Here is a 21,665-nt window from a genome sequence, read left to right as displayed (position 1 = left end):
GGGAGGATGGTTTACTTCGTTTTCGTTTTTTGTAAGAAATTGAATGTTCATTCATGTTCATGTGAATGTTCATCATGAAGAAATTTTTCCGTGGTGGTATAAGGGAGGTAAGAGTGGATTTATATTAAGTAATGGAACTTTTATGAGGATTAAGAAGTTGTAAAGGTTGATGGATACATGTGTGGCACATAGGGATCATTTTCAGCAATTCACATATTAATTAAGATTTAAAGGTGTGTCTTTGCTTCTAATTTTGTTGTATTGTTGTGTTTACTAGGATCATAAGACCTTAAGTGTTAATAATCAATTTTATATCATATCTTATTCAGGACTACGCCAAAGCTGACATGTGTTCATTCATGTTGATATTTGTTTCAAAAAAGTAAAAAACGCTTTGAATTACGAGCGAAATCGGAAAGAAACAAGTAATTTAAACCAAATAAAAGTTGTAAGAAAATCTTTAGCCTTAATTTTCAGGTACGTGCTCGTGGGAAAGTGGGGAGGGGGGTTCAAAAGCCCCGAAACTTCGTTTTGTATTTTCCCGCTTATTCGTAAAGTTTCGCTTATTCCTAAAGCTTATCCGTTTATTCGTTAAGCCTTTTATGGTTAACTCTGTGATTTTTGTTTGAAGTAGTAACCCATTCTGAAGGGTATGTACCACTTAATTATCATCAATTCCCTTAAGAGAAAGGCCCATTGTAACATAATGTACTCGGCTTCTCGTTTATGTATAGCCTACATCAAACCTTCAGCAGACAAAAAGCTAAATTTATTTCACAACTAATACTTAAGTTTAGGGAATTAGGACCGGTAAGAAGATGTGGTGGGTATGTTCTATGCTGCTGTGAGTGCGTCAAAGATAGAAAGGCACAATCTGGGGCGTAAATCGTTGACACACAGTATGCAATCAGTGATATTAGCTTTTTGCTATCCTATAACATATGTTTATGTTTTAATCAAATCAACCCGCATGGCGGGTAAAAACAGTAAGAAGCATGTGAGTTGTAAATACACTCCTATCATTTAAAAATAAAGCTAAGGGGTATTTGGATCCGTGCCCCTTTTCCCAGAAATCAAAAATTTGTTTCAATTTTGCCAAAGTTTTCTTTTATTTTCCATATAGTTTGCCTTTTTTGCATATTTTAAATTTATACCACTTTTCCTCAATTTCTGAACACGTGCACCCTCCCACCTCCTTCTCAGGTTACATCTATAATAAAACAGTGAAGGCGAAAAACTCCACACCGGTAATGTCGTCAATGATCCTACAAGCAAGCAGCCGTAATAGCCACACCTTCGGTGTTGGACCACAAAGATGCATCAGCTTATTCGGCGTTGAAGAAAATCAAGTTCTAGGAGTCGCTGCCAGTTAAGCAAGATACATAGAAAGAGACCCCACACGAAACGGAAGACTGCTACTCCTCCCAGAAGATATAATCACACCACTGGATAGAAAACTACTATTTTAAAGAAGAGAAATGAACTAATTGCAAAAAAGGAACGGGAAAGATTTGGTTGTCGGCTTGGATGACTATGGCGCCAGACATGGTAGAGCTTACATAGCAAGGGAGGAGAATCATTCACATTGGGTCGTGATCCAGTCTATGATCAACTGAACAAAATGACACGGAGATTTGATAGATCAGGCAGGGAACACTCTTCTCATTTACATACAACATTTACATTCCATGAATTCACCACATTTTACTTTGATCGATGTTAAGTATTTAATTGAACCGGTTACGAGGTTCGCACTCGACATGTCACTCATTCAACAATCCCCGAAGTACAGTCTATCTCTCATAGTAAAAAAAGGTGAATAATGTCCCTGTAGTGATATAACTGTTACCTTCTTAAATCGAAAAAAAAAAATTCAATTTAAAGTAAAGAGCAACATTAAAACTCAAATGAAAAAAAGTTATTCCACAGTGCCCTCTCCTCAACCCCTAGTCTTTACGGTAAAATTTTGAATGTTTAAAGCAAATATACTTCAATAAACTCTTAAATAAAACAATAATAATCATTTCGAATCAGCCTTGTTCTAGACCAGTCCTTCTTGAAGCATTGGTGGCAAAGTAACAATTCAGCGACCTTTGTAGTACTTTTATAGTACTAAATAGTACCTTTATGGTACCAAATGGCTTATCTTTTTAGTTTTTACTGCCATTATTACCTGATTTGGGAAAATTTGCTCCAACTTTGCCCTCCCCAGGATTTTGATGAAATTACGCCATTGGAGAAACTGTGGCTCCTAATTTTTGCAATATTTCCGGAATAACGTGACTCTATTTTTCTGTTTGTACTAAATAATAACACACATTATAAGGCATAAACTCAGGTAGTATGTATTCGGGCTGTTAGCCCCCCCCCCCAACGAAAAACTAAAGATTTCTTGGTTTTATTACATTTTACAATATTTTTCAGGTCCAAGTCTGAATGAAAAGCACATGGAAGTACCTGGGGGGGTATCACGCACCAGGGCCGTACCTAGTATTTTTTTTCGGGGGATGTTTTACACCACATTTTTTTTGGGGGGGGATACACAAAAACCTCAAAAAACGCATTAAAAATTTTGTTTACATCAATTTTTGTTATATTTTTACGAGTGAGACAAAATTTCTGGGGGTTCAAACCCCCTAGCCCCCTCGCCCTGGATACGGCCTTGTCACCCACACCATGAAATACCGAATTTCTTGACATTTCTTGTTCAAATTGTTAAATTAAACTTTTTTTAATTATTGAGCCTCTCCCTTGTACTTTTCTAAGTATACCCCCCCCCCAAATAAGAAAATCCTCGGAACATGTCTGGCAAACCCTAAACATAATGCAAGATCAAGGGTTAGGACAGAAAAGTGTCGTGTCTTTGAGTTGAATGCGCAATCCATTGGAAGCATCCGGTATCTCAAGATAGCCTTCATTGTTGAAATATTCTCAATCCAGAGCTTGCTTAGTTTTTCTGTTAGATTGCCAGCATTATTTTGGCCCTCCGCGAAACTCAATCACCTATTTTGGTAGATGTTTGGCATTACCAAGTACCTTTTAGATATTGCACTCTTTATCTTACGGCGGGATTATGACATCATCAAAAAAAAGTCTTTTACAATATAAGGCCTCACTTAGCTCTGTGAATGTATAATTTGAGTTTTTGCTACCTTGGCCGATGTTTTCGACAAGTATAATTAGAACGTTGTTATAACAACTTCGTATATGTATGACAGCAATATTAAGTTTAGGAAAAATAAAAGCTCAATTTGCAATTCATTCTTTTTTATTCATTGTAAATAAATCATGAATATTCATTTTGACTGCCAAATATTCTAAAGTTGCAAACGATTACAGACAAATACAAATATCCCAATTGGGTAACATAACAGCCTTGTAGTATTTTGGTAGGCGTGTACTAAAGACTTTCATTCCAGGGACGACATTTCAGTGGGACTTAATTTGGAAATAAAAATAAAACAGGCAAACTGGCGGATAAATCGCCTCGTCCTCTCCCCGAAATCCAAATTTTTCTTAAATTTATAGGCATTTCTTATTTAAAGCATCAGATAAAATTTGCTTCTTTATCATTGCCTCTTCACCCAAAAAAATTGCTAGACCCCCTCCCCCCCCCCGCTAAAAAAACTGGCGTGCATTCTGGCTTCATATCTCCTGGCAATCCAGGGAAAATTTAACCAAGGAAATCGAACGATTTCCTCTGGAAGAAAATAAGTAAGACACCAAGAAATTAGGTTTTTAGGATCGGTTATAGGTAGCGGGTATAGCGTTTAGGGGTTTAAGATCAGTGAAAACAAGACCAGAAGTGAACTTCAGAATAGGAGAAAGAGAAATGAAAATATTATCTGTTAAAGTGGCCGAGTTTCTTGTGGGCTCAACATGAGAAGGAAACAAACTTAAAGGAAGCAGCCCAGAACAAGAAAGCACATCAAAAAGATGATCAGATTCATCACTTGATTCAACATTTAACATATTACAATTAAAATCTCCCAAAACGAAAAACACGGCAGGTTTAGAAGGTCCTATGTTAAAAGGTCTTTCGCACCTTTTAACATAATTTACAATTATTTTTTCTTGGAAGGGCTTAGCAGAGATTTTAAGGGAGTATGTAATACACCCCCGTAAGAGGATACGGCACCATTAAAATATCAAAATTTTTCGAAAAATTTTCATAGTATTCGACATTTTGGCACATTGACAAGTCACTAAAGTTACCCCAACAGATACCTAATAACTAAGAACATAGCACAAATGGGACTTTGGGAAATACTGACTTTTACCTCCTATATTTAGGTATGAATGTGTTGCATTTATTTCACCCTTGTATGTCAAGTAGGATTTATTTTGGAACAAAATAAAATTTATTGTGTAAATGTATCATATTAATAAAGCATAAACATGCAGAATTCATTTCGAATCTATTCTATACTAACTTGTCATCATATTATAAAAGCATAGAATAAATAATTATAATTTATATTATAAAAATAACAAAGAATAAAAAACCCATAAAAAGAAAATCGAGAATGGGGTTTTTATACGGCCAACAAAAATACTGGACGAAATAAAACGAATATTACGAGAGGACAACCGCCTTCCTCTTTCAGCGCTATATATTTAAGTTTCAAGGAAGCATGTTCACAGTTTTTGAACGTAAATGCGAGCGAAACAAAATGGATAAAAAGGAAATGACAAAAAAAAAACATTGCGGAAATCAAGAGAAATAAAAACCCAAACTGGAAGAATTAAAAAACCAAACAAAGCGGGAAAAAAGGTAAGATCAGAATTAACAAAATTTAAAACTTTAAAAAGCCAAAAACCCAAATTCAAAAGCGAGCCACTCACCAATAACGATGACTAGCAATAAACTCATTAGATACTAAACGAAATCAAACTATAATACAAATAATTACTTTACTATTTATATTACCTGAGGTACATTTAACTAAAACAAGTTTTTTACTTGTACTTTCCGCAATTTTTGTTTTGATTTAGGGGGTAATTGAACTTCGTTATATACTAAATGGCGGTTGTAAATTGTCTGATTTATTCTTTTACTTCAAAAATATTATTTTACTCATCTTAAATATAAATAATGCAATAAATAATACGAAAAAATACGCAATTTAGTTGTCATGTTTGCTATTTGTTCGAAATAGTATTATCCGTCAGTTGATTGCTCGATAGGCGAGCCTTTAAATTAGGCGTTGTTCGCATTTTTCTCAATGTGGGTGGCAGAATTTTCAGCGAAATTTCCGCACGCGAGCTCTAGCTAAAATTTGTTAATTTACAATGACCAGTTTTTTGGGTGGTTTATTCAGGTAAATAGATTGATATGTAAAAATATGACAACTTAAGAGAGCAATTAAAATAGCAGGGCAAAAATGATAATTCAATTTGGATTAATTATCAATCTGCACGTTAAGAGTTTTCTATATCTGTTTCTCTTAGAAGTTTTTGTGTTTCGTCAAAAAAACTAAAAAAATAATAATAATTTGAAAGCTTTGTTGCATGGTCTCTCATGTTATGCAGGGGCCATAGTGTTAATCAGGGTTGCCACCCGGGGAGACAAAAAAAAATCACAAAGCAGCAATATCAATAATGCAAATAAGTTAACCAGCTAGATTCGTCGGTCTGAACCAGGGTTTCTCAAAATTCTAAGGGATACAAAACAGTTATATAAATAGGAAAATTAGGATAGAGAACGATACGATATCGTCCCGGAATGTCCGAATTTTAATGCTAGAAAAAAAAAACATTACTAAAATAAACGTAATAAAACGTAAAATCTAATTTATAAAAATAAAAATAATAAATAAAAATACATTAAAAAGGTGGATAGACAAATTAAGAGACGAGGAGGGGGAGAGAAACTTCCCCATCTTTTTATTTGGTCTGTAAAAGGTAGTGCTTCGGCCGGCAATTCATTTGTAAATTGGTACTCCCGTACAATCCAGAACACTCGAGAAGTTTCCTGAATGTAAGATCTAAGATAACGGGTTTTATAGCCACAAAGAAAAATGACGGATGACAGAATGCATTTGACTGGTATAATTTGGACTATATATTTACACATTAGGGGGTAGGATGGGGTTAATGTGACGTTATGTTAGGTTGCTTTACCCTCCCCCTCCCAACCCCTATAATATAAACTGATTATATAAACTGAAGTATTATATTCTCTTCACGTTTTAGTATATTTCATGACTAAACTAACTTCACTTCTCGAGTGTGTTCTGGATTGTACGGGAGTACCATATCATTTATTTTCCAATGAATTTTCTACGATGAATGATGAATGACAAATCCACCAAAGATGGTGGATTTTGTAAAAACATGTCCAAAGCCGTATCCAGGGGATTTACTAGTTTTGAGCCCCCGGAATGTCTGTCCAACTCTTAAAATATGTTCATGACAACTTCTTCGAGTAATTTTCATATTTCCTTTTTTATTAATCCCCCCCCAAAAAGAGCTTTGCTCCTTTTTCAAGATAGCTTCCTGCTTACATGTCCTTCCATGGTCCTTCCTAGAAACCGATAAATTTATTAATATTAATTAGTTTATAAATATTATATGACTTACTAGAATTTATAATTTATGTCTTTTATTTGCTAGTTTAAACGCTTTATTTTAATTTTGTATCATAGTTATCAGGGACATCTCGATCCTCTTTTCATTGGGGGGGGGGCAAACTTCGTAGATTTTACGAAACAACTACCTGATTCCTACTAAATTTTCTGCAGAAATCAGGAACTTCGCAAATTTCTGCCGATTTTGCAAAATTTCTTCCGAATGCCGAAAAGATAGGGGGTGATGCACTTTCTGTTTGAGATGACAGGGGGTCTTCAGGCCGTTCCCCCATCCACTCAAAAGATGTTAGATATGTTCCCAATAACTTTCTGTGAACAATTTTCAAGTTTCTTTTTTTTTAATAATCCCTCCCTCCAGAAAAAAAACTTTGTTCCCTTTTCAAGATAAATTCCTGCTTACATGTCCTTCCATGGTAGTAGGTGCACGATCCTGGCTTTTAGAATATGTATGACGAACAGAGTTATGCAGAGACGTTTATAGTAATGCGTATAATCTCCAGAATGGAGACATTTAAATTTCTTTCAATGGAATCAAATTTTTATAAAACAAAATTTCCCTAAGTAGAACAATGCTAGCACTTAGAACAAGCGGAAATTTACTCATAATTCCCCCCCCCCCAGAAAAAAACAACTTTGTTCCCTTTCCAAGATAAATTCCTGCTTACATGTCCTTCCACGGTCCTTCCTAGCAACCGATAAGTTTATAAACATGAATTTATAAATTACATATAACTTATTAGAATGTTTTATTTACAACACTTACAATGATCAGGTTTTCGTAAACAAAGTTTTTTCCCTATTGCGTAAAACAGGTTTTCGGACTTTTTAATTCTAAAATTCTTCACATTGTTCAAATAAAACTGATAGTGATTGAATATTTATTTAATTTAAATACGGCAAAAGAAGTAGATTAATCGTAAGAAACATTTTTATGTGCTATTTAGCTACAAAAAACTTAAAGCTTTTTTCTATAGCGCAAAACTGGTTTCTAAATTTGTTTAATTCTAAAGCCGTTCACATTGATTAAGTAAAACTGATTTTAGTTCTATTTTATTTTGCTCAAATATTAATAAAAATTGGAAATTTATCAGAAAGAATATTTGTACGTGCTATTTTATTACAAAAAACATTTATTTTAATACTAAAAATTTGACATTATTCAAATAAAATTGATTTTAATTGAATTCAGTTTAAGTGTTAGAAAAGCTTGGAAATTTGTCAGAAGAGATTTTTATGTACTATTTTGGTACAAAAGAGATTTTTTTTTTTGTATTGCATAAAATAGGTTTATATATTTCTTTCAACTTTAGATCTCTTTACATGATGCAAATAGAATTAATTTTAATTGAATAATAGTTTAATGAAAGCATTACAAAAGCTCCGAAGTTTGTCAAACAAAATATTCTTATGTTTTGTTTTGTTGCAAAGAAATTAAAAGGTTAATTTTCTGTTGTACAAAACAGGGTTCATACATTTTTTAGAATTTCGTAGCTTTTAAATTATTTAAGTAAAATGTATCTTAACGGAATATTAGTTTAATTCAAACGAAACTTCAGAAGAGCTTGGCAATTTGTCAGAAGGAATATTTTTACGTACTATTCCGTTATAAAAAAAAGTTAGGACTTTGTTCTGCGCAAAAGAGGCTTCTAAATATTTTTTAAGTTTCGCACGTTATTCAAATAAAATTTATTTTATTTGAATATTGATTTAATTGAAGTATTCCAACAGCTTGGAAACTTTCAAATGAAACATTTTATGTGCATTTTCGATACAAAAAAAAAAAAACTATAAAAAAAACTTCTAGTACACGAAACAGATTTCTAAATTTATATCACCTTTAATTTTTTTTTACCGTATTTAAACAAAACCGATTCTAATTGAATTTTAATTTAATCTGATTAAAGTATTGCAAAAGTTTAGAAGTTTGTCAGACTGTTTCTTTATATAAAAAAAATTAAAAGGTTTTTTTTCCTATTGCGCAAAACAGGTTTCTGAATTTGTTTTAATTTTAAAATTGTTCAAATTATTTAAGTAAAATGATATCACTAGAGAATTACATTCTTTGAGCTTTTTATGGATAGCATAAATGACCCATAAGTTCGGACTTGATTTTTGGCAACTATCATACGAAACAATTGCCATTGTACTTACGAAAAATATTGGTCTCTAAGCGGACTTTCTGAATTAGGAAAAAAGGGGAGAGTGCTCGAGTAGCCAAGCTTAGCTAAATAAGGGTAGGGGATGGGCATCAACTCTTTTATTTGGCGCCAATGGTACAAGACTCCTAGTTGTAATTTTTGCAACTTGAAACTCCGGGCGGTATTCGCGGAGGATTTACTGGTCTTTTTGTGATTGCTTCCAAGGCGGTATCTTTTCGCAAAGGTGTAAGACTTAACGAGGTGCTTGTCATTACCGATAAGATGTTTTTGAGAAATATTTGGAAGCATCGGGATGAAAATTGTTGAAAACAAGGATTTATTACGTTGTGAATGCACGATTCAAGCAAAGATTAACGTCGCCATTGTTTGTCTTTGATATTAGAAAACATGACATTAGAAAGCTAGAAGTAGCAATTGAAATGAGGGAACATGCTACACTGCAATTACAGATTTTATGGAACATGTATATTTTCACTGTAAAAAGACAATAATATTTTTGTATATTTATAAAATATCAGTTTATGTTTATAATATATTTTAAGTTTATTATTACGTTGAAGTTTATTATTGTTACCTTATTGTTATGTTTATTGTATGGTTATATTTTATGTTTATAATATAAACCAAAATGTAAAACAAGATCTTTAAAAACTTTGAGAAGTAAACTAAAATAATAAATTAATTCTAATATAAGTAAAACACTCGAGGATCACTCTTAACTTAATGTCTTTACTACGAACAATTTGTTCCAAACCTCCCTTAAATGCCCCCCTCCAACCCTATTTTTTCTTTGAAATTAAAATCTAGTATAGCAACATTTTGAGAATAAAAGTGCACATTTAAAATGTTTTTAAAGGGATGGAATAGGGGTGAGGGGGGTTGCCTCTTAGATTTTGAGAAATAATTTTTTTTTCTGTATCTTCATTTATTAATGAAAAAGAATTATCACCCAACCTTAACTTTCTGAATAGGCGTCCCTGGGGAGGGGTGAAACAACAAAAATGGACACTTGAGGTCGTCATTTTTCGAGGTTCAAGGAGATTCATGTGAATAAACCTTTTTTTCTAAGGAATGAAAAGATAAGTAATGGTAAATACTACGGTGTAATTGCCGATTGTATTGAGCAAGTACATTTTAACATTAAAAATAAATGCAATAGGAATAAAATTACAGCATTTAAAAGAGACTTCGGAAAATAAAGAGAGGTTCTTTTAAACACTCAAACGGATAACTCAAAACGAACCAAAAATAACTCAAATAACTCAAAATAACTCAAATGAATACCTTAATTCTTCAACTCAAAACGCCTCAAACATAAACTCAAATAACTGAAAATAAAAACTAAAAATAACTCAAAGGAATAACTTGATTCTTCAGCTCAAAACGTCTCAAACATAAAACCACCTCGTTTGTCAAACGGGAAGTATCACGAGAGGCTTTATCATCCCTTAGACAAGGGCTCTAGAATGATAAAGTGGAAGAACTATGTAACTGATTTTATATTTCCAAATGTTTTTTCTAAATGGTAGGGAGGAGGTACTGTGGTCCTAAAAAGTTCGATAAACAGTGGTCTTCTGCAGCGTTAAACGCAAACATTAAAACTAAAATATTCAACTTAACAGACAGAAAAAAAGCCTCTCAATTTCCTATCATAAATAACAAGATAGCCTTTCAAAAACAGAACTAATTCGTTCGAAATCATGGGTGCTAAGTTTTTCTGAGGGGTTTGGGCCCTTCATACTAATTTAAGCACTTTTTGACCTAACCTAACCTTATTATAAATAATTTTTGCAGTGAGAAAATGTAGTATTATTTTGTTGAAAATGACCAAGAAAACGGCGCTGAGAAAACGTAGTATTATTTTGTCGAAAACGACCGATAACTCATACCTTAATTGAAAATTCGTCATTCTTAAGAGGTCAAAAAGTGCAAGCTCAAAAATTTGCGGTAGAAGCGATTATAACAATCGTAAAGAACATTAAAAAAGGCATCAAGTGGTATTTTCAATTTATTGGTAAGTCAATTATATGAACTGCACAAAATTTACCAAAAAAAGCTCGTCTGGATGAAGTCGTCTCAAGAACGACTTAAACTTCCAATGATTTCCAGAGTAAAGATAAGCCATAAATCTAGGAATTCGGAGTGACGTATTAATTAAATTCAAAAACCGGAAGAATAATTTTTAATAAGTATTCCCTTGAAACTAATTCAATAAGAATTCCGCAATAACAAGCCGCAAAAAGACCCTGGTGAATATAAAGACAGAGTTATTGGTTCGAGTCATTAATGAATCTTTGAAAATATAGACGCACAGTTTGGCACTTTTACCAAACTGAATCCGAGTTTTACAAAAAAGAAGCCCAAGGGATCTCGATTCCCTACTTTAAATTGACAGGTTTTGGCACCTCTGAGCCAAAAGGCGCAAATTCATGTTAGCCAATGACTTTGTCCAAAAGAGAAAAGTTGAAGAAACAATTAGTATTTAAACCTACACCGAAACAAAAGATGCGTTAAGTCGTCTAAAATCAAAAGACATTCTCAGCAGAAAATGAAATTTAAATCAGAGTTTGAACAGATTAGGCTATGCTTAACGGGGAATGACACTAAAGTTCGCATTTTGAATAGATAATAAAAAAAAACGAAGAGAAAACAGTACTTCTGGCCCGGGTAGCCACTCCTAGCGATTTATCATTATTTAAAGTGAATTTTACATTTGCCTAAAAAATGACTGAATTAGCACATAAACCACTAGGTTATTGAAGAAAATCACTAAATCAACCAAGAAACAATCTAGCGATTTTTTCACCGAGTGGCAACCTGAACTTGGCGATTTCATAGACATCAAGTTGACAGGAAGCAGTCAACGTCCATTTTATTAATTGTAGCAAAGACACGTTTTGATTTTTGAAGGCAGATATTTTGGAATTTGCCAATGAGATTAGAGACATAATTTCAATGGTAGCATGTCTCCCTTAAGTGTAGACATTACTGACAATTCTTGAAAAAAGGGTGATTCATAGTACAATGAAGATTTTAAAGTATTACGTTCGACCCCCCCCCCCAACTGTGTGTTTAGAAACAATTCTTCGGAGCCCGTTAATTCCCTCTTTTAAGTTATGGGACAGACACAATAGATAAAAGCGATAACAGGAATCCATAATAATAGATAACAGACGGAGTAGCCTAGTCAGTCATGCAAGCGGGAAGGGATATTGAGGTCTACACATCCAATCACAATCCCGGTATTTTTACAATTGTCTCAGTAAATTTCAAACAATCCTCTATTTTAATTTATCGAAATCGTAGTCCCAAAATTTCTTCCCTTCCCCTAAAAAAAAAAATCTGTGGAAATATCTGGATTTGGTACAGTATAATAATTTAAAGAGAATGAACCTTATCGTTTTTACCTGGTAGTCGTGGGGCGTACTTTCAGTCTTAGCTATAATCAAAGGACACATGTATTAAGTAAAGTAAACAACGGGGAAACGACGATATTAACTTTTAATAATTAAGCCAAACGAAGCATGCGTCTTTTTCTTGACAGGGGGAAGGCTTACCGATATTTAATATGTGCTGGCTACGTGGTACGTCGGTAGAGGCGATTTTAGGGGAGGAACAGAAGGGGTACTTGCCTCGGGCGAAGAAAGTTTAGGGGCGCAAAATTTCAAACAATTAATTCAACGGTCCATAATCATTTTGTTGTTTTTGAAACTTTATTATTAAAGCAGAGGGCGCAGTTATTAAATGAAAATAATAAGATTATTAATTAGTTAATAAAGAAACATGAATCGAAAAATAATTGAATAATAGTAATTAAAATAATTAATAATAAGGAAATAATTTAAAAACTAAATTAGAAATAATAAAACAGCTAAATCATTAAATAACTAATTAATGATTTTGTTAATAAATGAAAATTTTGTTAAAATTTGGCCTGAAAATTTCCAAATGTCAGAACGGCCACTATGCGAAAAGGGTTTCACTTACGTCTTGCGCCTTCTGAACACTAAAAAGCTGCTCAATCACACGCTGCTCTCCATCTTCGGACTTCGATGCAACAAGACTAACGACCAGTGTTGAATCCGCTTCTTTTTTCTCATGCTGCATCAAACCGCTGACTATCAAGGTAATATGAACGCTATTTGAAGCACTCGACAGAGAAACAACTGCGGTTCCGCCAGCACCAACAGCACTGGGGTCTAAAGGGACTAGAAGAGCACTCAAAACTTCAGATGCTAGAGAACGGTGCCGCATTGGCGCTGTGGAGAGGATTGCCCCATCTTCGGAAACAATGGCGAACCATAACTTTTCATTCCGGAGGAGATGTCTGTATATACGAGGAATTCTTCGCCAGGCACCACATACCTAAAAATGATATTTTTTTTAGCTTTGAAAGACATAAATGTACCCTAAGAAGCTCTTCCATTTTTCATGATTTTTTCAGAATCACACAAATTTCTTGATTTTTTCCTTCCCAATAATTGTATTATAACAAAACAAGGATTATAATATAGGCTATGGTAAAAATATATAGGCTAATAAATAACAAAATTTATATAATGTAATAAAATTAAAATGTTAAAATTAGTATATATATATATATATATATATATATATATATATATATATATATATATATATATATATATATATATATATATATATATGAGTATATATTTAAAGTTCATAGAATGAAAATTTATAGCAAAAACATTTTATTGTAATTTTGGCTCTCCTCGAAAATCCCGAAATTCTTGCCAACAAAAAAAAATACATTGACTAAAAATACACAGCCTCAGCCTCTGAATGGATAAAAGGAAATGAAAATCGCGGAAACGTAGATTTTTGGTGCCCAACTTAAAAACTGGGGGCCTGCCCAAACATATGAGTATATGAGTGATAGGTATCCTAGCAATTATTTTTTGTTTGGAGGTGGGCTTAGAATATATGCAAAGATAATAATGTTTGAAAAAAGCCCTTCACCAAAAAGCCTCAATTTTTGGCGTTTTGATCTTACAAGCGGTGGAGAAGGCAAACACCTTGGTTTTCCCCATGCTATAAACTTCTGACGGAGTAGAAACTTACAAAAACAGACCAGCTCAGACATGCAAGGAGGAATTCAATTCTGAGCCGGATAGAACAATCGCTAATCTCAAAATTATAAAGAGATGCTAAAGAGCGCGAGTAGCAGAGAAATCTCATTTAGCGAGTCCAGATCAGGGTTGCCAACTGGACACATTTTATTTCAGTAGAAAACATTCCCATATATCGGGACAGAAAGACATAAAAGGGCAAAAAATGACATATTTTGTAAATTTGGGACCGAAGGGCGAAAAAGGGAAACATTTTGAAAATTTGGGACCAAAGGACAAAAAAGGGACAGATTTTTGGTAAATTTGGAACCAAAGACCAAAAAGGGACACATTTTGTAAATTTAGGACCAAAGGGCAAAAAAGGGACACATTTTGTAAATTTATGACATAAAACAAAATATGTCCCAACTGGATATATATTATCTTAAAAAAGAATGTGACTTATCGCCAAAGCAAAGCTTTTACTCTTTTTTTTTGAGCATCCAGGTTTAGCCAGAGATGTCGTAAGGAAAAGATTTTCCCCTCAGTAATGGATTTACACGTTTATAAGAGTTTCGTGCTTTCACATTACGTCATTCTGTATGAAGATTTTATGTGAATTTTTTTCGTTTTCATTATATTTGATGTTAAATAGCCGTTCCGACAGAGATTTACAAGACGACTTTTGTAAAAAAAAAAAAAAAAAAAAAAAAAAAAAAGCTCACAAGAAAAATGCGTAGCTTTTCATTTGTCCCCAAAGGCAAGCGCCAAGCGATTATATCTCATTGCTGAAAATCAAACAGTTCGTGGTAACGAACTCTAAGTAAGGAGCGATCCGGCTCAATAGTAACCGAAACTATAAAAAACTAAAATCAGATTTATGTAGATTTTAAATATATAAGTTTTTAGTCTAACCCATCAAAGGTTACGAGCCTTAGAATATTTGCCTTGTTTTCGAAAAAGGGAAAAATACCCCCTAAAAGTCATTGAATCTTAATGAAAATCACACCATCAGATTCAGCGTATCATAGAACCCTGCTGAAGAGGTTTCAAGCTTCTACCTGCAAAAATGTGGAATTTTGTACTTTTTTCCAGAAGAAAGATCACGGATGCGTGTTTATTTGTATATTTTTTTTTTCCAGGGGTGATCTTATCAACCCAGTGGTCCTAGAATGTCGTTAAATGGCTCATTCAAACGGAAATTAAACGTTCTAGTTCCAATTTTCAGTGACTAAAAAGACTGGAGGGCAACTAGGCCCCCTTCCCAACCCCATTACCTCAAGATCGTCCGATTAAAATTTTAAGATAGCCATTTTTTCATCGAATTTGAAAGGCCCAATAACTATGCTTTGGATAAAATATGACTCCCCCTATAGCTCCAGGGGAAAGGTCTTTAAGTTATAAAAATACCCATTGTTTACTTCTAGTATTTGTTATTCGGAAGAATGCATACATTCTAGGGTGGGAAGACGAATTTTCTTTTTTTTCACGGGAGAACTTTCCACGGGGAGGAAAGTTTCCAGGGGGAGAACTTATCAGAGGAAATCGTACACTGGGGGAATTTTGCCCGAATTCCTATACACAATTCTTTTTATATTTCTTGATTACTCTTTTCCGTATCAATTTTACGCGTGGAGTTGTTAAGGGAAATTTTCCTAGGTAAATTTTCGCCGGGATTGAATTGTCTAGAGCCGTGGTTCTCAAACTCATTAAGACACTGTTTAACTGTTTAACTGTCAAACTCATTAAGACACTCATTAAGACACTGTACCCCTTTTTACCCAAAAATATTTTTGGGTACCCCTTCTTAGCTTCCGATAGTAAGTAAACCATAGATAAAATAAAAATAAAATTGTCAATCCTAGATTTGATTTCTTTTTTTTTTCTGCCGGCTGCATACCCTCTATATATTTTTCTGCATCCCCAAGGGGTACACGTACCACAGTTTGAGAACAACTGGTCTAGAGGATATTTCTGTAGGGAGGTGGAGGTGGGCCCAGATTTCCTGAGATTACTTAAAAAACGATAAAAAATTAAATAGAAAAAAATAAGTTTTTCCAACTGAAAGTAAGGAGTAACATTAAAACTTAAAACGAACAGAAATTATTACGTATATGAAGAGGGTTGCCCCCTCCTCAAGACCTCACTCTTTACGTTATAGCTTGAATTTTTTTTTCCAATTCTTTAAGAACTACACCTGAAACACAAGGGTCGTTTAATTGGAACAATAAGAAGCTTTTTTCAAAAGTACTAAAAAATGTTAGCGTAAAGAGCTAGATGGTGAGGAGGAGGCAACCCCCTTCTTATGCGTAGCGATTTCTGTCCGTTTTAAGTTTTAATGTTGCTCCTTACTTTCAGTTGGAAAACTTTTTCTTTTCATAAAAAGGTGACGATTTTTGTATGTGATCTGATAAGTTGCTCAGGATCAAGTTGGACTATTCAGGGATTATGTTTGGATTGAAGGGGAGAGGGTAAGCGGACTAAGATTTTGGGGAAAAGGTAAGCTGTTTTCTCTTTGGTTCTTACAAGACATTTTTTTTCTTTTTTAAACCTCGTCCATCGACTTGTTGGCTAGTGAGTTACATAAAAATGGCACTTAAACAATGTATTTAAACTATATAAAATGTCCTATTATTGTCATTTTGATTAATTTAATTGAATTATGAACTTGTTATAACTTATTAAATGATCAATTATTAGATTATATTTAAATCATTAAAGAGATAATCATTATATTATATTTAAAAATTATATAAGAAAATTATGGAAAAACCACCACCATTTGACATCAGATTTGATCTGAGTTTCAAAACAATCATATTCATTTCGTGGAAAATCACAAGTCATTTGATGAAGATGGGGGAGGTGACAGAAACGCCCCAGTAAACATATTTGTCCAGCTTACACATTATGGAAAAGTCACTGAAAGACTAAAGTATGATACCAAGTAGTTGGACAGCTTATCACCACCTCAACAGTTAAATCACTGTAAACTCTCTATTATACCACCTAGAAAGGGATCGTTTCACCACTGGATTTGTCTAAACTATCTATTAAGTACCTGATTGGCTTAAATATTCTAACTATGTACAACCGTAAACATTTTAACTGCTAATCTGAGCTTAAGTCTAAACTTGGAAAATGCTGCCCAATTTTAGACACAGGATGAAAAAGCAGGCTACGGATAGCGCATCGGAATAAAAATGGCACTAGTTTTGACAACAAACCAGCACCATCTAGCGTCTGGTATTTCTTTCCATTTTTTGTGCAATAATAAAGCAAAATTAGTGCAGTTATAGTAAATGGCGAAATTTCTGTAGTAATGAGTGTCTGATCTCAGTTTCTGAGAAAAACAAATTAAGATGCTCAAAAACTGGCATGAAACACCAAACACAAGATGGCGTTGGTAATCGTCGACACTAAAACAGTTTTGACTGTTTAAATGGGATCTTGAAGTTAGAACAAAATATCCAAATCATAGACAGACTCTATCATGGATTCATTTAATCTACGGCAAATGCTTGTGCAGCAGAATAATTTCACTTAAATAGGCTTCGAAACAATCTTATTTTCGATAGAATGTAAAACCCATCGGTCGGTGACAGTTACTGCGACTGTCGTCAAACAGCCAAAATTTTATTGCTTATTCAAAGTCTAACTTGGGTCTTTAAAATAATATTAAGCAACATTACATGATAAGAATAGCTTTTTAACTATCGGCCTTAACGATTAAATGAGCAGTTTGCGAGTACTTAAAATGTCAAATGTGATGGCGCTTAAAGGTGAAAATAAATAATTATATAGCCAAATAAGTACACACAGGTCAAACTCTTACAGGTGTTAGCAGACAATTCTTCTTGGGGAGGGGGTTAAAATAAAAAATTCGAATTTTTTTAATTTTACCGGAGATTCTCCGGATCCTAAGGCTCAGTCTCCCTCTTCTATGCAGGTATGTATGTACTTAGTACTTATTGCTTGGTTTTATATTATTCAATTAAAAAACAATAATAATCAGACACAAATTTTTTAAGCTCATTTACAAAGCTTTTAAGCTCGCATTAGATTTCTCTTTAGAGAAGGAAAGGTGATTTAAAGTAGTTCCTTCTAAACTAAAAAAAAAATATGTCAAGTAGGGGAGACCGGCTATAACAGGAACACCTTTATAACTGGGACATTCAACTTTTTAGGTTGTTCCGTAAAAATCTGAAAATTCAACCCATGACGGAAGACTGAAGGGCTGAGAGACATCTGCAGAAGAGAAAAGATGCGTAGTTCTCAAGCTGAGATCGCCAGTTGCGTCGGGAGGAAGAAACAGAGGTGCCAAGCATTTCTTTTTTCAGGAAGATTTGAGTGAATTTATTAGTTCCACCGAAAGAGTCTTTCAGTAATGTCTTTTAAGAGATATGTAACTGAATATTGCTGTAGTTTTGAGACACTTTTGAATATTGCTTACTTTTATAAGCTCATAGTCGAAAGTTCAGCAAGAAAATATGCGCCTACCTTTGAGATAACATAATTGTGCCAGTTAACCCCATCATTATGATTCCGTTTAGGACAAAATGACTGACACTAGACTTTCACCAGTTTCAAAAAATGTAACAACGCCAAAAATCGGTAAAAATTCTTGGAGAAACTAGAATGTTTAGGCTATTGATTGGTTTTCGAAGCGTTTACATAGCTTCATCAAGACTCGAGCAACACCCAAAAGAAGATTTTTTGTCTCAGTTATGGCCGGTCTCCTCTAAGCAGCGACATTATAACTTAAAACGGCGAGAAATTTGTTCGTATATGAGGGGAGATACCCCTCTGCAATACCTCACTCTTCGCGCTAATTTTTTTTTTAGTATTTAAAAAAAGCTTCCTATGAAACGGATCTTGTATTGAAAAAAGGTATGAAAAAGGATTTGTTTTTCATTTAATTTCGGATAGTTTTTCAAATCATACCGGAAATCCTCCTCCGTGGGTTTTTTCTGGAAATCTCCCGGCCAACGAAAGGTTTCTTCCGAAGGAAATTCCCTCGTGGAAAATTTTCACCGCGGAAGATCCCCCTCCCCATGGAAATATCCCCAAAACAATTCAAACCCATTTAAAATTTACCCCAGACAATTTCCGTGGGACATCTCCACCTCTAAAGTTGAGTCGCCAAGGAGATAGTAAGGCAAATAAAGGAATTTTGTAAAGGAATTCTGGCAAGAAAAAATGCCAGAAATTTTTTCGTGACATTCATCCCCGAAAAATTTCTTCCGCGTGGAAAATTCTCCCCGTGGCAAATCATCCTGATCGAAAAAATCCCCTTCCCCGACAGATATCTGTATGCTCCCCAGTAATAAATACTATTTGTAAACAATGGGCAATTCCATAGCTTATAGCCCTTTCACCAGGGGCTATTGGGGTAATATCGCCCCAGAGGCATGGTTATTTGACATTTCAACTATGTTGAACGAAATAGCCATCTGAAAATTTCGATCGGGTGACCGAAGAGAAAAAAGGGGCGTAGTGATGGGGCTAATTGCCCTCCAATATTTCCGGTCACTTTATAAGGAAACTAGAACTTTTAATATCTGTTCGAATGACTCCATTCAGGAACTTCTCGGACCAATAGTTCGATATGATCACGCCTAAAAAAACAAAAACTAACAAACAAATAAACCTGCATCTGTAATCTTTCTTCTGGCAAAATGCAAACTTCCACATTTTCAACTCCACTTTCTATAATGATCCTTGAACTTTTAAGGATGTTTCCCCACTTCTTCGAAAATCACAGAAATTTTCTTTGGATCGTGTTTGGCTTTTGATAAGTAGTATTAAACTTAATGAATTTTACACATTTGGAATCAGCATAAAAAGCTAGATATATATACATATACAATACACACACACACACACACACATATATATATATATATATATATATATATATATATATATATATATATATATATATATATATGCAAATTGACAAATTTATTCTGAAAGGGGGAAGAGGGCACCAGAAAAAATCTGTAGCGAAGGGGATGGTCCCCCGTTCCCCTGATAAACCAGTGTTGATTCAGTTTTTGATAGATTTTAATAAATCTTACAGGTCCCTGATTGTTTATCATCGGACCACATGCGATTTACAAACCTCGAGTATAACATACTTGGCATGGAACATGCAATTTCATTTTGTATGTAATGCTAGATATTGGATATATATAAAAGACGAAGACTGTTTTCTGCAAAACTAATCAGTTCAGTCCTGTGAGCTTATTCCTTCATTACCTCACACAGCTCTGTCGTATAGCCGAGCCAAAGGGGCTACAAACAGCCGAACCAAAGGGGCTAAAAACAGGGCGAGGGGCAAAGTTTGGTAGGTTCCGCAATTATTTTTTGTATTTCCCTGAAACAATGCAATCACATTTTTTATCAACATTTATTTGCAGTTCAAACTATGATTTCAGAATACTTAAATAAAAAAAGAGGTAATACCGAAGACCACGGGATTATTTGAGGTACCACCCTCCAAAAAATCTGAAACCTACTTCAAAATAATCATAAATACTTAATCATCTTATTTCCAAAGGTGCACTGCATCACAAAACATCATCACCCCTCCCCCCAACCAAAAAAATATTGCCCACTTTATATATTGCTATTATGTTTCTAAACAGCGAACGGTTGACACTAAAATTGTGCAGCGGAAAACACTTATTTCACTAAACACTAAACACTAATACTAAACACTTATTTCTGCAGCGGAAATGTAAACATTTATGATTGTTTTAAATTGTCCAATGGTCTTAAGTACTACCAAACTGAAATATATGCATTAGAATATTTTAAAATACAGAGTTCGTTTTACTCCAATGGCGTCGTTACAATATTCGTGCCGAGCTATAGGCATCTTTTTCTAACCAAAAGTGTAATATCTTCAAGGCCATCTCATCCATTTTCCCTTCTACTATGGCAAAAGGGATACCCAGCATTCAATAAAAAATTCTTGGATGTCGAGTTCCGACAGCAGCCATATTCGGCCTGTTCTTTACCGACAGATCTTCTGTTTGTTGCTACGAAAGAAGCTTTTGAAAGAACATATGTTAATTATTCTTAATCAAGCTATCTTCTTGTTGAACAAGTCATTTACATAATCACCCGCTGGGGATTGCGTTGCAGTTATGTCTATCAAGCCGTCCGTCCGAAATAAGAGACAAACTGCTAGTATTTCCGTAAATGAGAAGGCTAGATCGGTAATTATCTTGGGTGTGAAAAGTTAAGCAAAGAATAAATCTAAAATTGAAATGGACAATATGGAAATTATGTAAAACTTAAGAACATGAAACCTTTTTGAATTTGAAAACAATCATAAATGCTTACATGTGCATGAATTATATATATATATATATATATATATATATATATATATATATATATATATATATATATATATATATATATATATATATATATATATATATATATATATATATATATATATATATATAAACCTTAATGAATGGAATTATTCAGAAAACTTACAGTCCCCTGGCTTTAGCAACAATGAAAATAATGGTTTTCTTCAAATGGTTCAGTGGTTTCAAGTATAACAGAAAGAAATACGAGAAGCTTATTCTCATGAGCATCTTTGCTCATGAAATAACCACATATGAACAACTCAGAAGTCAATCTGCCAAAGTCATAAATCTAACAGCGAAGAAATCATCGGTTTTGATTTTAGTACACCTAACAGGAAAAATGCCTGAGAGTGTTTGAGTCTTAGAGCGGTTCTTTACCTAGCGTAACCGTCTTACGAATATACACCTTTATTTTCTACCCAAAGATAATTAATATGTGGGCGATTATTGCTT

General features: G+C 33.9%; 1 protein-coding gene across 1 annotated transcript in view; it reads right to left on the bottom strand.

The window, feature by feature from the left end:
* Nucleotides 1-21,665, bottom strand: part of LOC136027527 (dorsal-ventral patterning protein Sog-like) — a 167,361-nt gene that overhangs the window by 45,975 nt on the left and 99,721 nt on the right. Inside the window, exon 7 of the mRNA XM_065704875.1 lies at nucleotides 12,737-13,114. Coding sequence (XP_065560947.1) covers nucleotides 12,737-13,114 — 378 coding nt within the window. The remainder of the gene's footprint in view (nucleotides 1-12,736; nucleotides 13,115-21,665) is intronic.

The sequence above is a fragment of the Artemia franciscana genome, chromosome 5, assembly GCF_032884065.1.
Source record: "Artemia franciscana chromosome 5, ASM3288406v1, whole genome shotgun sequence".
In the NCBI taxonomy this organism is placed as follows: domain Eukaryota; kingdom Metazoa; phylum Arthropoda; class Branchiopoda; order Anostraca; family Artemiidae; genus Artemia; species Artemia franciscana.
Note: the sequence above shows the minus strand (reverse complement) of the source record. Positions and strands in the feature narration are given on the sequence as shown.